This window comes from Cataglyphis hispanica, chromosome 23 (assembly GCF_021464435.1).
Source record: "Cataglyphis hispanica isolate Lineage 1 chromosome 23, ULB_Chis1_1.0, whole genome shotgun sequence".
NCBI lineage: Eukaryota > Metazoa > Arthropoda > Insecta > Hymenoptera > Formicidae > Cataglyphis > Cataglyphis hispanica.
In genome coordinates, this window is record NC_065976.1 from 2,281,811 (window position 1) to 2,294,988 (window position 13,178).

General features: G+C 27.4%; 3 protein-coding genes across 8 annotated transcripts; 1 reads left to right on the forward strand and 2 right to left on the reverse strand.

Annotated features, from left to right (window-relative positions):
- Positions 1–571: 571 nt before the first annotated feature.
- LOC126857907 (uncharacterized) lies at positions 572–2,681 on the reverse strand. 2 transcript variants are annotated; one of them, XM_050607795.1, is made up of 3 exons: positions 2,397–2,681; positions 1,756–2,276; positions 572–1,214 (listed from the first exon to the last, which is right to left on the reverse strand). In XM_050607795.1, exons 2-3 carry the CDS (start codon positions 2,227–2,229, stop codon positions 1,002–1,004), a joined length of 687 nt encoding a protein of 228 aa, XP_050463752.1. In that variant the 5' UTR covers positions 2,230–2,276; positions 2,397–2,681; the 3' UTR covers positions 572–1,001. The 2 variants fall into 2 exon arrangements, with proteins under 2 accessions (XP_050463752.1, XP_050463751.1); XM_050607794.1 differs by having other exon boundaries at positions 1,756–2,280.
- A 687-nt stretch (positions 2,682–3,368) lies between these two features.
- Positions 3,369–9,309, reverse strand: LOC126857901 (Fanconi anemia group M protein). 4 transcript variants are annotated; one of them, XM_050607785.1, is made up of 14 exons: positions 9,066–9,308; positions 8,766–8,976; positions 8,480–8,647; positions 8,199–8,371; positions 8,038–8,127; positions 7,712–7,936; positions 7,484–7,637; positions 7,265–7,380; positions 7,078–7,194; positions 6,679–6,844; positions 6,376–6,530; positions 6,060–6,309; positions 3,871–5,933; positions 3,369–3,754 (listed from the first exon to the last, which is right to left on the reverse strand). In XM_050607785.1, exons 2-14 carry the CDS (start codon positions 8,932–8,934, stop codon positions 3,542–3,544), a joined length of 4,059 nt encoding a protein of 1,352 aa, XP_050463742.1. In that variant the 5' UTR covers positions 8,935–8,976; positions 9,066–9,308; the 3' UTR covers positions 3,369–3,541. The 4 variants fall into 4 exon arrangements, 3 of the variants coding, with proteins under 3 accessions (XP_050463742.1, XP_050463743.1, XP_050463741.1); XR_007688556.1 differs by having other exon boundaries at positions 3,606–3,754; positions 3,871–3,946; positions 4,048–5,933; positions 8,766–9,309; XM_050607786.1 differs by having other exon boundaries at positions 4,048–5,933; positions 8,766–9,309.
- Positions 9,310–9,687: 378 nt separating this feature from the next.
- On the forward strand, positions 9,688–12,986 carry LOC126857904 (phenylalanine--tRNA ligase alpha subunit). 2 transcript variants are annotated; one of them, XM_050607790.1, is made up of 9 exons: positions 9,688–9,759; positions 9,859–10,019; positions 10,311–10,651; positions 10,735–10,956; positions 11,109–11,224; positions 11,307–11,491; positions 11,559–11,920; positions 12,001–12,102; positions 12,284–12,986. In XM_050607790.1, the coding sequence occupies exons 2-9, from the start codon at positions 9,879–9,881 to the stop codon at positions 12,936–12,938; spliced, it is 2,124 nt and encodes a 707-aa protein (XP_050463747.1). In that variant the 5' UTR covers positions 9,688–9,759; positions 9,859–9,878; the 3' UTR covers positions 12,939–12,986. The 2 variants fall into 2 exon arrangements, with proteins under 2 accessions (XP_050463747.1, XP_050463748.1); XM_050607791.1 differs by lacking the exon at positions 9,688–9,759 and having other exon boundaries at positions 9,768–10,019; positions 12,001–12,129; positions 12,284–12,503.
- The last annotated feature ends 192 nt before the right edge of the window (positions 12,987–13,178 follow it).

Below are 13,178 nucleotides of genomic sequence, written 5' to 3' on the forward strand. Positions count from 1 at the left end.
TAATCATTTCTTGCTGTAAATAATTAAATAAAAACAATTACTTATTTATTATAAATTGACAATATATTTTATAATATTTATTTTATAATATAAATAATTATAATAAAAATTTTATTATAAATTATTTATATTTTAATTTATTAACTGAAAATATATGCGTGCACTTATTTAATATTATAAGAAGAATAACATTTTTTAATTTTTTGGATTCTATTAAAAAAATATTGTTTAAAATAGATGTAAAAGATAGTTCTCTCTATTGAAAAAAAATGTGATTGTAATTGATATAAAAAATGTTACGATACTTATATATATACTTATAAATATATACTTATACTAATTGCGTTATTAGTGTTAATATTGAATTGACTAATTAAAATGTTTAGTTGTCAATATTGCAAATTCCTTAATATTTTCTGTATACATTAGAGATAAAACATAAAGAGAAACATTTAGAGATAAAACATAAAGAGAAACATTTAGAGATAAAACATAAAGAGAAACGTACGTAACAATAACTTACAATATTTATATTTCCTTCAACTTCAGAATTCTTAGAATTTTGCACATTTAACAGAGAGATTTGTATTTGATAAAATCCGGCATTGAGTTCATGGAAGACGTTTTAAACAATTGCGGTTTTTAAATTAAATAAAAAATTCCAATAATTGAATGATATCATACTTTGCAAATATCATCGAATGCAGAACATGGGAATAACAGGGATTTTTTATAATGATATTATCTATAAAGACGTAAACCAATAAGTTTTACGAAGATACTCTATCATTTATATTGAAACGTTTTGTGTATAGACATCAACAGATTATCTCCAGATACGTAAAATTTTATTAGTAGAAAAAGCTAAATATATAAAAACAGATATAATAGTATAAAATATATATGCAAAATATGATGACAAACGAATTTCATAGATGTTAAATATTTTGTAAGCGATATTTAACAAAAAAAATCCATGCATAAAAATGTATAAAATAATATCACTGAATCTTTGTATTGTCGGATAACTCTTTTGCATATTGTTCCTGATTTTTATCTTGTTTGTTTATCTTGTTTGATTTTTTATCTTGCTTGTTATCATCTTCATCTATATTATATTGCATAGAGCTGTACTTATCGAGCGCTTTGGTTATCATCATGGTGAAGAGGTCCAAGTTTTCCGGCGTAACATATGTGCGGGCTAATTTCTTTACCTATATACGAACAATGAAATCATTAAATCAAATAATATAAATAATTACTTGAATAAATGAAAAACACAATAGAATATATATTCATTATTCTTATAATTATTCTTATTAGCATTATTTTACCATTCGCTAGCGCATTACGAGTGTAATTTCTTTATAATTAAAATTATCGGAAAATATAAGTATGATGTAAAGAAATATAAAAATAAACCGATTAAATAATCAAAGATTTGTAAAAACACAAATATATATATATATATATATATATATGTGTGTGTATGTATTGTGTGTGTGTGTGTGTGTGTGTGTGTGTATGTGTGTGTGTGTGTGTGTGTGTGTGTGTGTGTGTGTGTGTGTGTGTGTGTGTGTGTGTGTGTGTGTGTGTGTGTGTGTGTGTGTGTGTAGTGGAAACAATATAGTGCATTGTAAGGCTATCTTTATTATTATTTTAAATATAAGATTTAAAAGAAAAAATCATTTGAAAAATTTTATAATTAAAAAAATAGATCTTATAATAATTACTTATAAAAATATTTTGTATTACCTCGGTTTTGCCCGGGAAACTGATGTTGCAAATTGACGTGTGTATGCAAATCAAACTAGTAGAAGCAACAGCCACAAGAACGACCATCAAAAATCGTAGCACAAAGGTGCCAGCGCGAGTAGCATAGAGAATCAGACTGGTGACGAAAGGTATTAAACTTGAAGCAATATTTTCGTAGGACCATTCGGAAGTTTTCTGTACAGCTGTCTCTGTCGGGATAATGTAGCTCTCAAGTTCGGTACGCAATGAAATTCCATTTTTGTTGTTCGAGTATTCCGGATAAGTTGGATAGAGATGCGAAGACGGTGGAGGATTATTATTTTGTGCGGAAAATTGAACCGAACCATTGACAGTTAATTGTTCGTTTGCCGATTGCTCTTTTGGCACTTCCATGTTCTTAAGATATAATGGTGCCATTGTTCTTGCATACGCGATACTAATCAAAGTCAAAATAATCACAGCAGAATTCATCATTTTAAAATGAAAACCTTTAAAAATTTCAAAGATATCTCAAGCTCACTCTGTCTGGAAAGAAAAGTTTCAATTATTAATATCGCATAGAAATTATATGATTAAATTATAACACAAAACTTTTTAATTTTAATTATTAATTTAATTTTATAAAAAAAAAAAATTCGCACCTTATTAGTAGTAATATCACTTTTTCAAATCTCGGAAGATGGAGTAATTTCGCTCGGCAAGAATTCGGAACTGACTCAAGAACATTTGCGTTCTGTCCTTATATATACCCGTTGCATTAGATTTTTTAATCTTTAATGACTTGTCCCTTATACCTGAAAAAAAGCTTTACACATTCCGTAGTTACCCAGGTATATATCCAGGTAGCAAAAGTAGTTTAACGTTATTTCGATGTCAAATTAGATCAAAATGACGTCAAAAGTACTTTTGCTACCTGAGTATATTTAAATAGCTTGCTAAAAAATACCCTGTATCCACTGATATGTGTATATATATATATATATATATATATATATATATATATATATATATATATTATTTATATATTATATTATATATATAAATAATATTTATATTATATATATATATATATATATATATATATATATATAATATTATTTATATATTATATTATATATATAAATAATATTTATATATATATATATATATATATATATATATATATATATTAGTCTTATATTTTCAAACAAACATGATATTTGCATATTAAAAAAAATACAAAGATAGATAAGTAAATAAATAACCGTATTCCATAATTGTTTTATTATAATGTTTTATTATTTTACTCAGAACTGAGGCTTGTTACTATTGAAAATAATCTTTTAATTATTATAAACTTTTAAAAACAGACATTATTGGTAAATGTATAATTTCATTGTAAATAAATAAAAAATAAAACTCTATAATAGATAAAATAAAATTTCAATATAAATCCGAAAGCGGATATAAATTATATAAATATGTTGAAAAATGACGATAATCATAAAAATATCATTAGAGTAAGTAATGGAAAAAAACCATGGATTTTGAACGAGATAGAGAATTACGTATCTTGCGGGAAGAAAAGACGAGAGATACGTTGTGATTCATAAATCATTATGTTATCCGCTTATAAAGATAGATCTACATAATTTTATTACGAAAAAATTAGTATATAAAAATAATAACAAATCTTTAACGAGTGTATTTACACATGCTTTATACATATTTAAAAATAAATTTCTTATTGCGTAATAATTATCATCGACGCATCACAGTTTGATTCAATTTTTGTTTCTTCTTTTATTTAATCTTCTTGCACTTGTAAGCGCAATTGTTCGATCTCATCCTCACTACTATCGGAATGATTTGTCTTTTGTCTTTTAACATTTTTCGTCTTCTTATCCAAACAAAGACGTCTTCGCCTGTTTCGTTTTAATTCTTTTTCAGCTCTTTCTAATATTGTATCGTTATTGGCAAGCATACTTGGCTCGATATCTTCTTTAACGCAAAATGAATCCTGAAATCAAAATTAAATATTTCATCAGTTTCTCTTATATACCTATAAAAATCGGATCGATTATATGCGCTAATCTAACATAAACACTTATGCGATATATTAACGCATTTACGTACATAAAGATACGAATCTTGCTCTTGTGACAAAGGCTGCGAATAGATCTCTATATTTAAATCAGGCGACCGTGGTTTTCTGAAATGAAAGGCGCCCGGTCGCTTGATTGGACTTTTAATAGTTCGCAGATAATGTGCCTGCATGTCAACTTCATCCTGCTGATATTGTGTATAACTTACGAAATCTGCAAGATCCTCTTCATCTATAATAATGGTTTCATCCGAACTGGCATCAGAATCTACTTTCGCTTCGTCATCTATAAACTCGTTTTTAACATTGTTTCTACGTTTGTGTTTACGCCTGATGTTTTGCGCGCTTTTATCCAAACAAAACATTTGCTTTGGTGAACTAATAAAAGATTCCAAAATATTTTTATTTTTTGTATTATTCATGTATCTATTAGATGCTTCAAATAAACTTAAGTCTATCTTATTATTCTCTAGTTGGACCTTATTCCGTTTCAAAGACAATCCCGCACGTCTGTTATTAGTCGGCGTTGACGTGCCACATGGTTTCATATTTTTGGACATATTATCGTAATAGTAGCTTTTAGTTTTCGAATGTGTCGATGTATTATCAAAGTAATTAGTTTTATTTTCCGAATTTCTCGATGTACTAGGCAAACTAGTTTTATCCTCCCAGTTTTTCGACATATCGCGAAAATAACAGCTTTCAAGTTCATTAAATTTCTTTGCGCTATCCTCTGTGATCAAGAAATCTTCATCGGAATCGTCCGGGAAATCAAAATCCTGTTTGACAGGACATGATTTGACAGTAGAATTGCAAAGATTTGATAACTTTTTTTCTATTCTCGAATTCGTGTTTCTTTCTTCAATTTTAGTTTCATTTTTGGTATTCACTGAAATCCAGCCAGTGCTATTTTCGTTAATTGACTCTTCTTTACATACAGATTTTGGCGATATTTTTAAATCTTTCTTTATTCCTGCTATATCATTAATAGCTTGAGTTATGGATAACATACTTTCTTCTGCTCTTGAATTATGTTTAGTTTTATCTCTACTTGATTCATGCCTAACAAATTCATTTATATCATCATCACTATTAAAATCAAAATCTTGTATTTCATCTGTAAAATTTCTTATAAGTTCATTATTTTGATTAGATTTAGCAGGTTCCACAAATAATGATAGATTTGAATTAGATTTATTATCTTTGTCATGTAAGGAATTAACAATATTTTCATCAATATTATTTTTTTTTAAATCTGAGAAAACATTTGGAGAGTTTAAACATATTGTATTTTGTCGTGACATATCTTCATTTTCTAAATGATCTTCGATTGAACTTAATGACTCATTTAATATGTTTTCAAATAAACTAGATTCTAGATCTGCTGTATTATGTGGTACTTTTACTTCTATATCTGTCATAACTTTATTATTATCTTTTGTATAAGATACACAAGCTTTGATATTATTCGAATTTACCTCAATATCTTTAATTTGTTGATCTAGATATGAAATTGTTGTTTTGCTCGAGTCGGAACTCTCATCAAGTATATCTTCAAATCTTATTTTGTTGTTATCAATGTTGTTCTCATTTCGGATAGTACACCAAAAATTATTATCATCAATATCAATGCAATCATTATTATTATGAATATTTTCATCTTCATTATTTTTATTTTGTGTTGGTACATCATCTTCATAGCCTGTACATTCTGCTACTGAAATATTTTTAAAGCTTGTAAAAATACAATCAATAACTGCTATGTCAGGCAATACAAAATTGAACAAATCTTTAACTGGCTGCAGTATAGGAATATAAGTCGTATCCATTTTATGTATAGCCTTGGAAGATATTTCTTCCTCTGATCTCTTTACTGCACATAATGTAAGAAAATCGACTCCTGCATTATCATCAGATAATAGTTTGACATTATTAGGATTTATTTTATTAGGATTGATATTTTGTAAATTATTACACTGCGTTATTGATTGAGTAAAAATATTACATGTATTATTCTGAGTATGTTCATTGTATTTATTATTAGTAATAAATTTCATCATCGATGATTGATTTGTATCTTTTTTTATAGATGAAGCTGTGTAAAATAAATATACATTTTTCATAAGAAAGATATTAAACAATTCTATTAATCTTATAGAAATATAACTAATAGAATATAAAAAAATTAATTTAATTTAATTAATCGTAAAAAAAAACTCACTTTCTTTCTGTTTTGTGGTAAATATTTCATTTTTCTTACTGATTTCCTTTTTCTCATTTCTCTTTTTTTTCCTTTTACCTTTTACATTTGGCGTCTTTGGTGGTGCAATAATATGCATCTTGTAACATTCTGGAGTAAATTGACTTGGTATCATCCTAGGATTATTCTCATACAAGGAAGAGAATATGTTGCTTGTGTTTAATATTTTATTGTTCAAAGAATCTCTTTTAAAAAGCGTAGACTTCAAATTCTGCAAAGCATTTTAGTAATATTGGAATGCAAGAAAGTATGTATATAATATTTTAATTCCTAAAACCTCATGCTCCTTTCCATCTGTAACAAGAACAATTATATGACCATCTCGTTTACGTCCCGTTCTACCCATTCTTTGAACTAGTCTTATTGGAGAATGTTGCGATACATCGAAACATATTATGAGGTCTACTTCCCCTACGTCCAATCCTTCCTCACCTATATCATATATTATGAAGAAATTAATAAAACTCAAGATTAGATAGGAGTTATGAAGATTTATATAAATCTAATAGAACTACTAAGATGAGACATTGCAATCTGCATATTATTGTAATAATTAACTAATAGAATAGTTTTTACCCACCTATACTTGTTGAAATAAGTACATTGACACGATTGCTTCGAAAATCCTCCAATGCTTTTATTTGTTGCTTTTGTTTCTGACTAGCTTGACCAACAAACATTTGTGGCCTGATCACTGGTTTTGATTTCAAGAGCAAAATATAGACTTCATTGACTATGTCTCTGTACTAGATTTGTAGAGTAATATGTTAAATTTTTCAAATATTAAATATTCTATATATGCGCGTTTGCTTTTATTATAATTTTCAATTATTAAATAAATGCAATATTATATGTTATGTTATATATTATAAAATGAATAAAAGATTAATATATACAATATTAAATAAATGCAATAATAAATGTAATATTATATTATGTTATATGTTATAAAATGAATGAAAGATTAATATATACAAACTTCAACAAAAACTATAGCTCTTGTGTCTTGTCGATCATTTTTGCATTTAAAGTGATGTTCAAGCAGTTCTTTTAATTTGTGAAACTTATTATGTCCAAATACAAGATCTGCTGATATCTAAAATAATATATTTTTATAAATAATATATTTTAAGTTTTGTACTATATTATCAGAATATTTTACAAACCTCAGGTACGTGTCCATTAGGAAGTATATCCGGGAACGGCCCAAGATAAGTTTCTATGTCATGCAGTAAATCTTTCAATTGATTTTCATTATGCATCCAAAATTTATCAGAATGAGCTGCAACATAAAATTTTTTTTAATCTCTATCTATGTTGTTAAATATAATTGTGTAGAATGCTTTATTTAAAATTAATTAGTATATAGACTACAAATAACATACTTTCATAAAATTTACAAAAGGCACGCAATCCATGTCTGATCATAAGTTCATAAGCATGATACATAGTTAATAATATATTCAATATCTTCATAATCTGCCCATAATTTCCAGATTTGTCTATCTTTGCTTTGAATTCTTTTAATAAATGGAATATCTAGACAATACAGTTAAAATTCAAAAATCCATATATCATTAAATTATTATGACTTCTATAAGCTATTTAATTACCCTTCCTTTAGATATATTTGCAGTTTGTGTTCCTAATATATTACATTGCCTAAGAAATTTAACATGGCGATCCATAATAACAATATATCTGTCTTTGAATACAGCTAATTCATGGCTAAGCGGTACTAAAATAATATCTACTTTTCTTTTATTAACATATGGCATTATATCGATTGAAGTCTCATCTCTTAACTCCAGATGGGAAATACGTAAATTTTGTATTATCTACACATAAAATATATATTAGAATAATAAAATAATTGCTTTTTTAGAATTAATCTCTAATGAAAATAAATATTTATATATAGCATAAAATTTTTGCTTACCTCATGAACATTATCAATTTTATTTCCAGGTGTAGCAGAAAGTGCTAATATCCTAAAATACTGATTCTGTGTGTATAAAATCCTAATACACTAAAAATTATAAATCTCATTAGTTTATTATAGAAATAATAATTTGCAATTCATATATTTCCAATGTTTACCTCACAGTATGAATGTTTGCCTAAAGCTTTATGAGCTTCGTCTACAACAACACATTTGACTAAATGACTGGGAACAATTGCTTTCTCCAGATCATTATGAAATACTTGTGGAGTAGCAAATATTATTCTCTTCTTACTCCAAGCAATTTCACGATTCTTTTGAATAACTGCACCTATAAATTAAATTATGTAAATATAATTTAAATGCATATAAAATACAACATATATTCTTTAAAGCACCTATGTGCGTTATTAAAGAAATGACAATAAAATATTAAAACCTGTAAGTTCTATCATGTCAACACTTGGAATACCCATTACTTCATAACACGCATCAATTTGTTGAGCAACAAGAGGTTTTGTCGGTGCTAAAAACACAATCTTTCCAAATGGGTACCATCTCCAAAAATTATACATTACAACAGCGGCAATAAAAGTCTTTCCCAAACCTATAACAAGAACAAAGATAAAAATATATTACATAAATAATAAAATATATTACTATAAATATATTGCAGTTAAATGCAATTGATTTATATTGTTAATAATATATGCTTCTTTTCTTACCAGTGGGTAAACAAACCAAAGTGTTTTGATATAAGGCTGATTTAACTATGTTATACTGGTATTGGCGGATTGGATAATTTTCCGGATATATCCAGGTATTTCCAGCTGATAAACTAAAACCCTTGGTCTCCGGATCGTTTGAAATTTCATTATTTTGTAACAATTCCATTTTGGCAAAACTTTGTACAATCTTTGTACTTCAGAAATAAATCTGATAAATTGGCAGATAATTGGCTGATGATTTTTCAACATAATCGATATAAATTTAAAAAAAGATATTTTTATATGGCAGAATCGCACCTATGACACCATATATCGCGTTCTGGAGTAATGGCATAATCACTTATATACACAAATCACATGGATTGGACATCACTTTACGAAATATATCGATGTTATAATATTTTTTACTATTAATAAAAACTTATAGGGAGATATACATATATATATATAGATATATATATATATACATCAATTTAATTTTTTGACAGTTTCTTTATAGAAAATAAAAAGACTTGTTTCTCAATTTCATGTTCAAACCAGTTCGAACATGATTTTTACAAAGCGACCTCTATATAAAGCATTAAATTTTATTCATATTAGACATGCACTACCATTCAAAACATTTCGATTCGTTTGACCAATCAAGATAAAAATTTCGTCGTGCTGATTGGTCAATGAGTGCTTTCTTCCTCTCTTTCTACTAATTATTAATTAATTAGAATAATCAACACTAAAATTTATAAAATTATAATTATTGTATTTAATATAATAAAAATATTGATTATTTTACAATCTAATGAACAATGTTCATTAAATTAATTGGAGTTAGTCGGAGTCAACTTATGTTTAAATAGAAAGCAGCCAATCAAAGACTTTAAAACATCTGTAATGCCAAGTGAAGTACAAAATAGGATCTTACACTCCTTCTAAGTATTTTCATAGCTCTATGTCTAGGTTCTGTGACAAGTTGTCATCAACGCCAGACACGCCAGTACGTGTAACAGATATTTTTGGATAATCTGTTAATGTCGAATTTGTACCACGTGGTTTTCGCCGGTTACAATAAATTATATGTACGATTTGATTATAGAATACGCTAATTGATGCAAGATGGCAAAACAGCTGACAGACCAAATTTTAGAATATCTAAACAGCCATGATGAAACAAATTCGCTGGATTTAGCGGACGAGTTTCAGGAAGATCATCAGAAGATCATAGGAGCTATCAAGAGCCTTGAAACAATGGATAACGTATGATTTATTTTAATAATAAAAGTCACTCGTTAATTGTTACGCTCGTGCTATTTAAAGTCGTATGTTCAATTATTTATATACGATTTATGCATTTAACATAAAATCAACGCTAGATGAACTAACTACTAATTGAATATCTTTCCAATCTGTAGAATTATTAAATTAGTATATAGATGTTTAATTATTTTACTTATTACTTTAAAATTATTTTTATTAAATTAATTAGTCTATAAAGTTTAATTTACTTAGATTATGATTATTTGATTACTTAAATATAATTTTTTATAGTTGATCATAGTGAATCCAATTTCAAAAAGGAAATGGGAGATCACAGCTGAAGGACAACATATAATAGAACATGGCAGTCACGAAGCAGTTATTTACAATGCTATCCCTGATAAAGGAATACCTCAAGCAGAGCTGATGAAATCTGTTCCTTATGCTAAAGTAGGTTTTTCCAAGGCAATGGTTGCTGGATGGATTGAGCTTGATAAAAGTGGAAGCATTCCTATTGTACGAAAAAAAGTACCATCTATTGTAGATACCATACAAATACATTTAAAGGATCTTGCAAATATTCCAGAGAATGTTAAAACTGAATATAAAAAGAGAAAGCTTCTACAAGATATGTAAGTAGTTGTACAAGTTAAAGAACAATATAAAATATATAATATAAACATTTCATTATTTTATTTTCTTTTGTAAATAACAGCGTAACTAAGATTATGCATCTGAAAAGAGGGCCTAACTTTTCTACAAAAGTAGAAAAATTAGAAGCAGACTTAACATCAGATTTACTAGTAAATGGTGCTTGGAAAAACAAGAAATTCAAACCATACAATTTTGAGGCACTAGGTGCTGCGCTTCAAATTGGACATTTGCATCCATTATTAAAAGTTCGTCAAGAATTTAAAAAAATTTTCTTAGAAATGGGGTAAGTAATATCAAATTATTTTATCAAGAATTATATGTTTTAGGTTTTAAATTTTGTTATATACTTTAATATTGCACAAAATTAATTTTATATTATATGTATAATTATGTATTATAAAAATTGTATTGTAAAGTTTGTAATTTTTGTTTCAGATTTACAGAGATGCCGACAAATAATTATGTAGAAAGTTCTTTCTGGAATTTTGATGCTCTGTTCCAACCACAGCAACATCCTGCTCGTGATGCACATGATACCTTTTTTGTTTCTGGTATCTTATCTTATCACAAAATGATACATGAAATAATATACTTGAAAATATAGATTATTACAAAATTAATCATATATTTTAGAACCACGTATTACTACAAAATTTCCCATGGAATATCTTGAACGTGTGAAAACTGTTCACAGTAAAGGAGGGTATGGATCCCAAGGTTATAGATATGATTGGAAATTGGAAGAGGCACAGAAAAATTTGCTGCGCACTCATACAACAGCTGTTACTGCACGGATGTTATATAAACTCATGCAAGAGGTATATAGTGAACAGATTTTAATAACTTCCTTAAGGACTATGAATCATGAAGACAAATATTTTGCAGGGAGAGTTTAAGCCAGTGAAATACTTCAGTATTGATAGAGTATTTCGCAATGAGACTTTAGATGCAACGCATCTTGCAGAGTTTCATCAAATTGAAGGTGTTGTTGCCGATTATAATCTTTCACTCGGTGATCTTATCGGCATTATATACGAATTTTTCAAAAAGCTTGGCATCACTCAGCTTCGTTTCAAGCCTGCATATAATCCATACACTGAACCAAGTATGGAAATATTCTGTTTTCATAATGGCTTGGAGAAATGGATAGAAATTGGTAACAGTGGCATGTTTAGGCCCGAATTGTTATTGCCACTGAATGTACCTCCTGATGTAAATGTTCTCGGATGGGGTTTGTCCTTAGAAAGGTATGGAAATAAATATAATTTACATATAATCCTGTGATTCAATATAAAAGTATAATATATACTTTATTTTTTTAAACTAGACCAACAATGATTAAATATGGTTTGAATAATATACGCGATCTTGTTGGACCAAAAGTGGACATGGAAATGGTTCACAACAATCCTATATGTCTATTAGAGAAGTAAATATCATTCTAAAAATTATTAAGGTATTTATGTTATATATATAGAATTTACCTTTTTGTGGACGTAAATTAGGTAAATTATTTAAAAAATAATTCTATATATAAAAAATTATTAAATCTTAATAAAGGTAATTACTATGAAATACTCGAATATTAAATTTATTATCTTTATTTGCAGAACTAGTCGTTACATGATGCGTTTAAATCAAGAAATGCAAGAAGAAAAGTTAATTAAAGCCAATCAGTCAAATCAAGAAACAAAAATCGAGCAAACAGTGAAATATCCTTCAGAAAAGCTAAAGTTTTCTAATCAACATTTTGTTATTTTTTGCGATCCAAATTATCCAATTTATTTCATCGAGTCTTTATTACGATTCATAAAACTATATTTTAATGTTTCTGTGTCAACATATGTTCATTCTACAGTGACAAATTTTCCTAATGAGCTCGCTGAATTCTGTTCAGATTTTTTCAACATGAACACACATGCGAATATATCTTTAATTTTGATTTGGAAAACTGTCGGGATTGATCCTATTATGGTATTACCAGGAATGCATAGAATTCAGGGGATAGTAAATGTGGCACGATATTTAAATCGCTTAATTGAACTGAACAATACAAATGTATTAAAATATGAACGAAATGGGCCACTTTACGCGAGTAAGATAGATACTTATTTAGATAAAATACATTGCTATTTGCATGGTATTACAAATACTATCATATCACAGAAAATTCATAAAAAGTCATGTTATGTGATGGGTGAGGATATCTCTATAGTTGATTTCATTTTTGAATCTCTTGACAGGTATAAAGTAAGAAAGAATTAATTTATTAAAATTTATTTATTTTATGAATAAAAATAAATTTTATGTAAGAGAAAAAATTATATATATAATTTTATATATATATAGTATTCTAATTGAAACATGCACTATTTAAAACTAAAGATAAAAATAATCTCCTTCCTCTCTTTCCCTACCTCTTCTCCTTTCCTTAGAAAAGGAGGGAGATCCGAATAATTCGCGGTATATAAGTCGGGCTTTTCATTAACGAGACATGTAAATTTA

Excerpts from the sequence above, each read along its gene's own strand:
- LOC126857904 (XM_050607790.1), top strand. The coding sequence starts at position 9,879 with ATGGCAAAACAGCTGACAGACCAAATTTTAGAATATCTAAACAGCCAT. Across the intron at positions 10,652-10,734 it reads AGAAAGCTTCTACAAGATAT|CGTAACTAAGATTATGCATC; the intron begins GTAAGTAGTTGT and ends TGTAAATAACAG. Across the intron at positions 10,957-11,108 it reads AAAATTTTCTTAGAAATGGG|ATTTACAGAGATGCCGACAA; the intron begins GTAAGTAATATC and ends TTTTTGTTTCAG.
- LOC126857901 (XM_050607785.1), bottom strand. The coding sequence starts at position 8,934 with ATGGAATTGTTACAAAATAATGAAATTTCAAACGATCCGGAGACCAAG. Across the intron at positions 8,648-8,765 it reads TTTGGTTTGTTTACCCACTG|GTTTGGGAAAGACTTTTATT; the intron begins GTAAGAAAAGAA and ends TTCTTGTTATAG. Across the intron at positions 6,845-7,077 it reads GAGCTATAGTTTTTGTTGAA|TACAGAGACATAGTCAATGA; the intron begins GTTTGTATATAT and ends CTACAAATCTAG.
- LOC126857907 (XM_050607795.1), bottom strand. The coding sequence starts at position 2,229 with ATGATGAATTCTGCTGTGATTATTTTGACTTTGATTAGTATCGCGTAT. Across the intron at positions 1,215-1,755 it reads GTTTCCCGGGCAAAACCGAG|GTAAAGAAATTAGCCCGCAC; the intron begins GTAATACAAAAT and ends GTTCGTATATAG.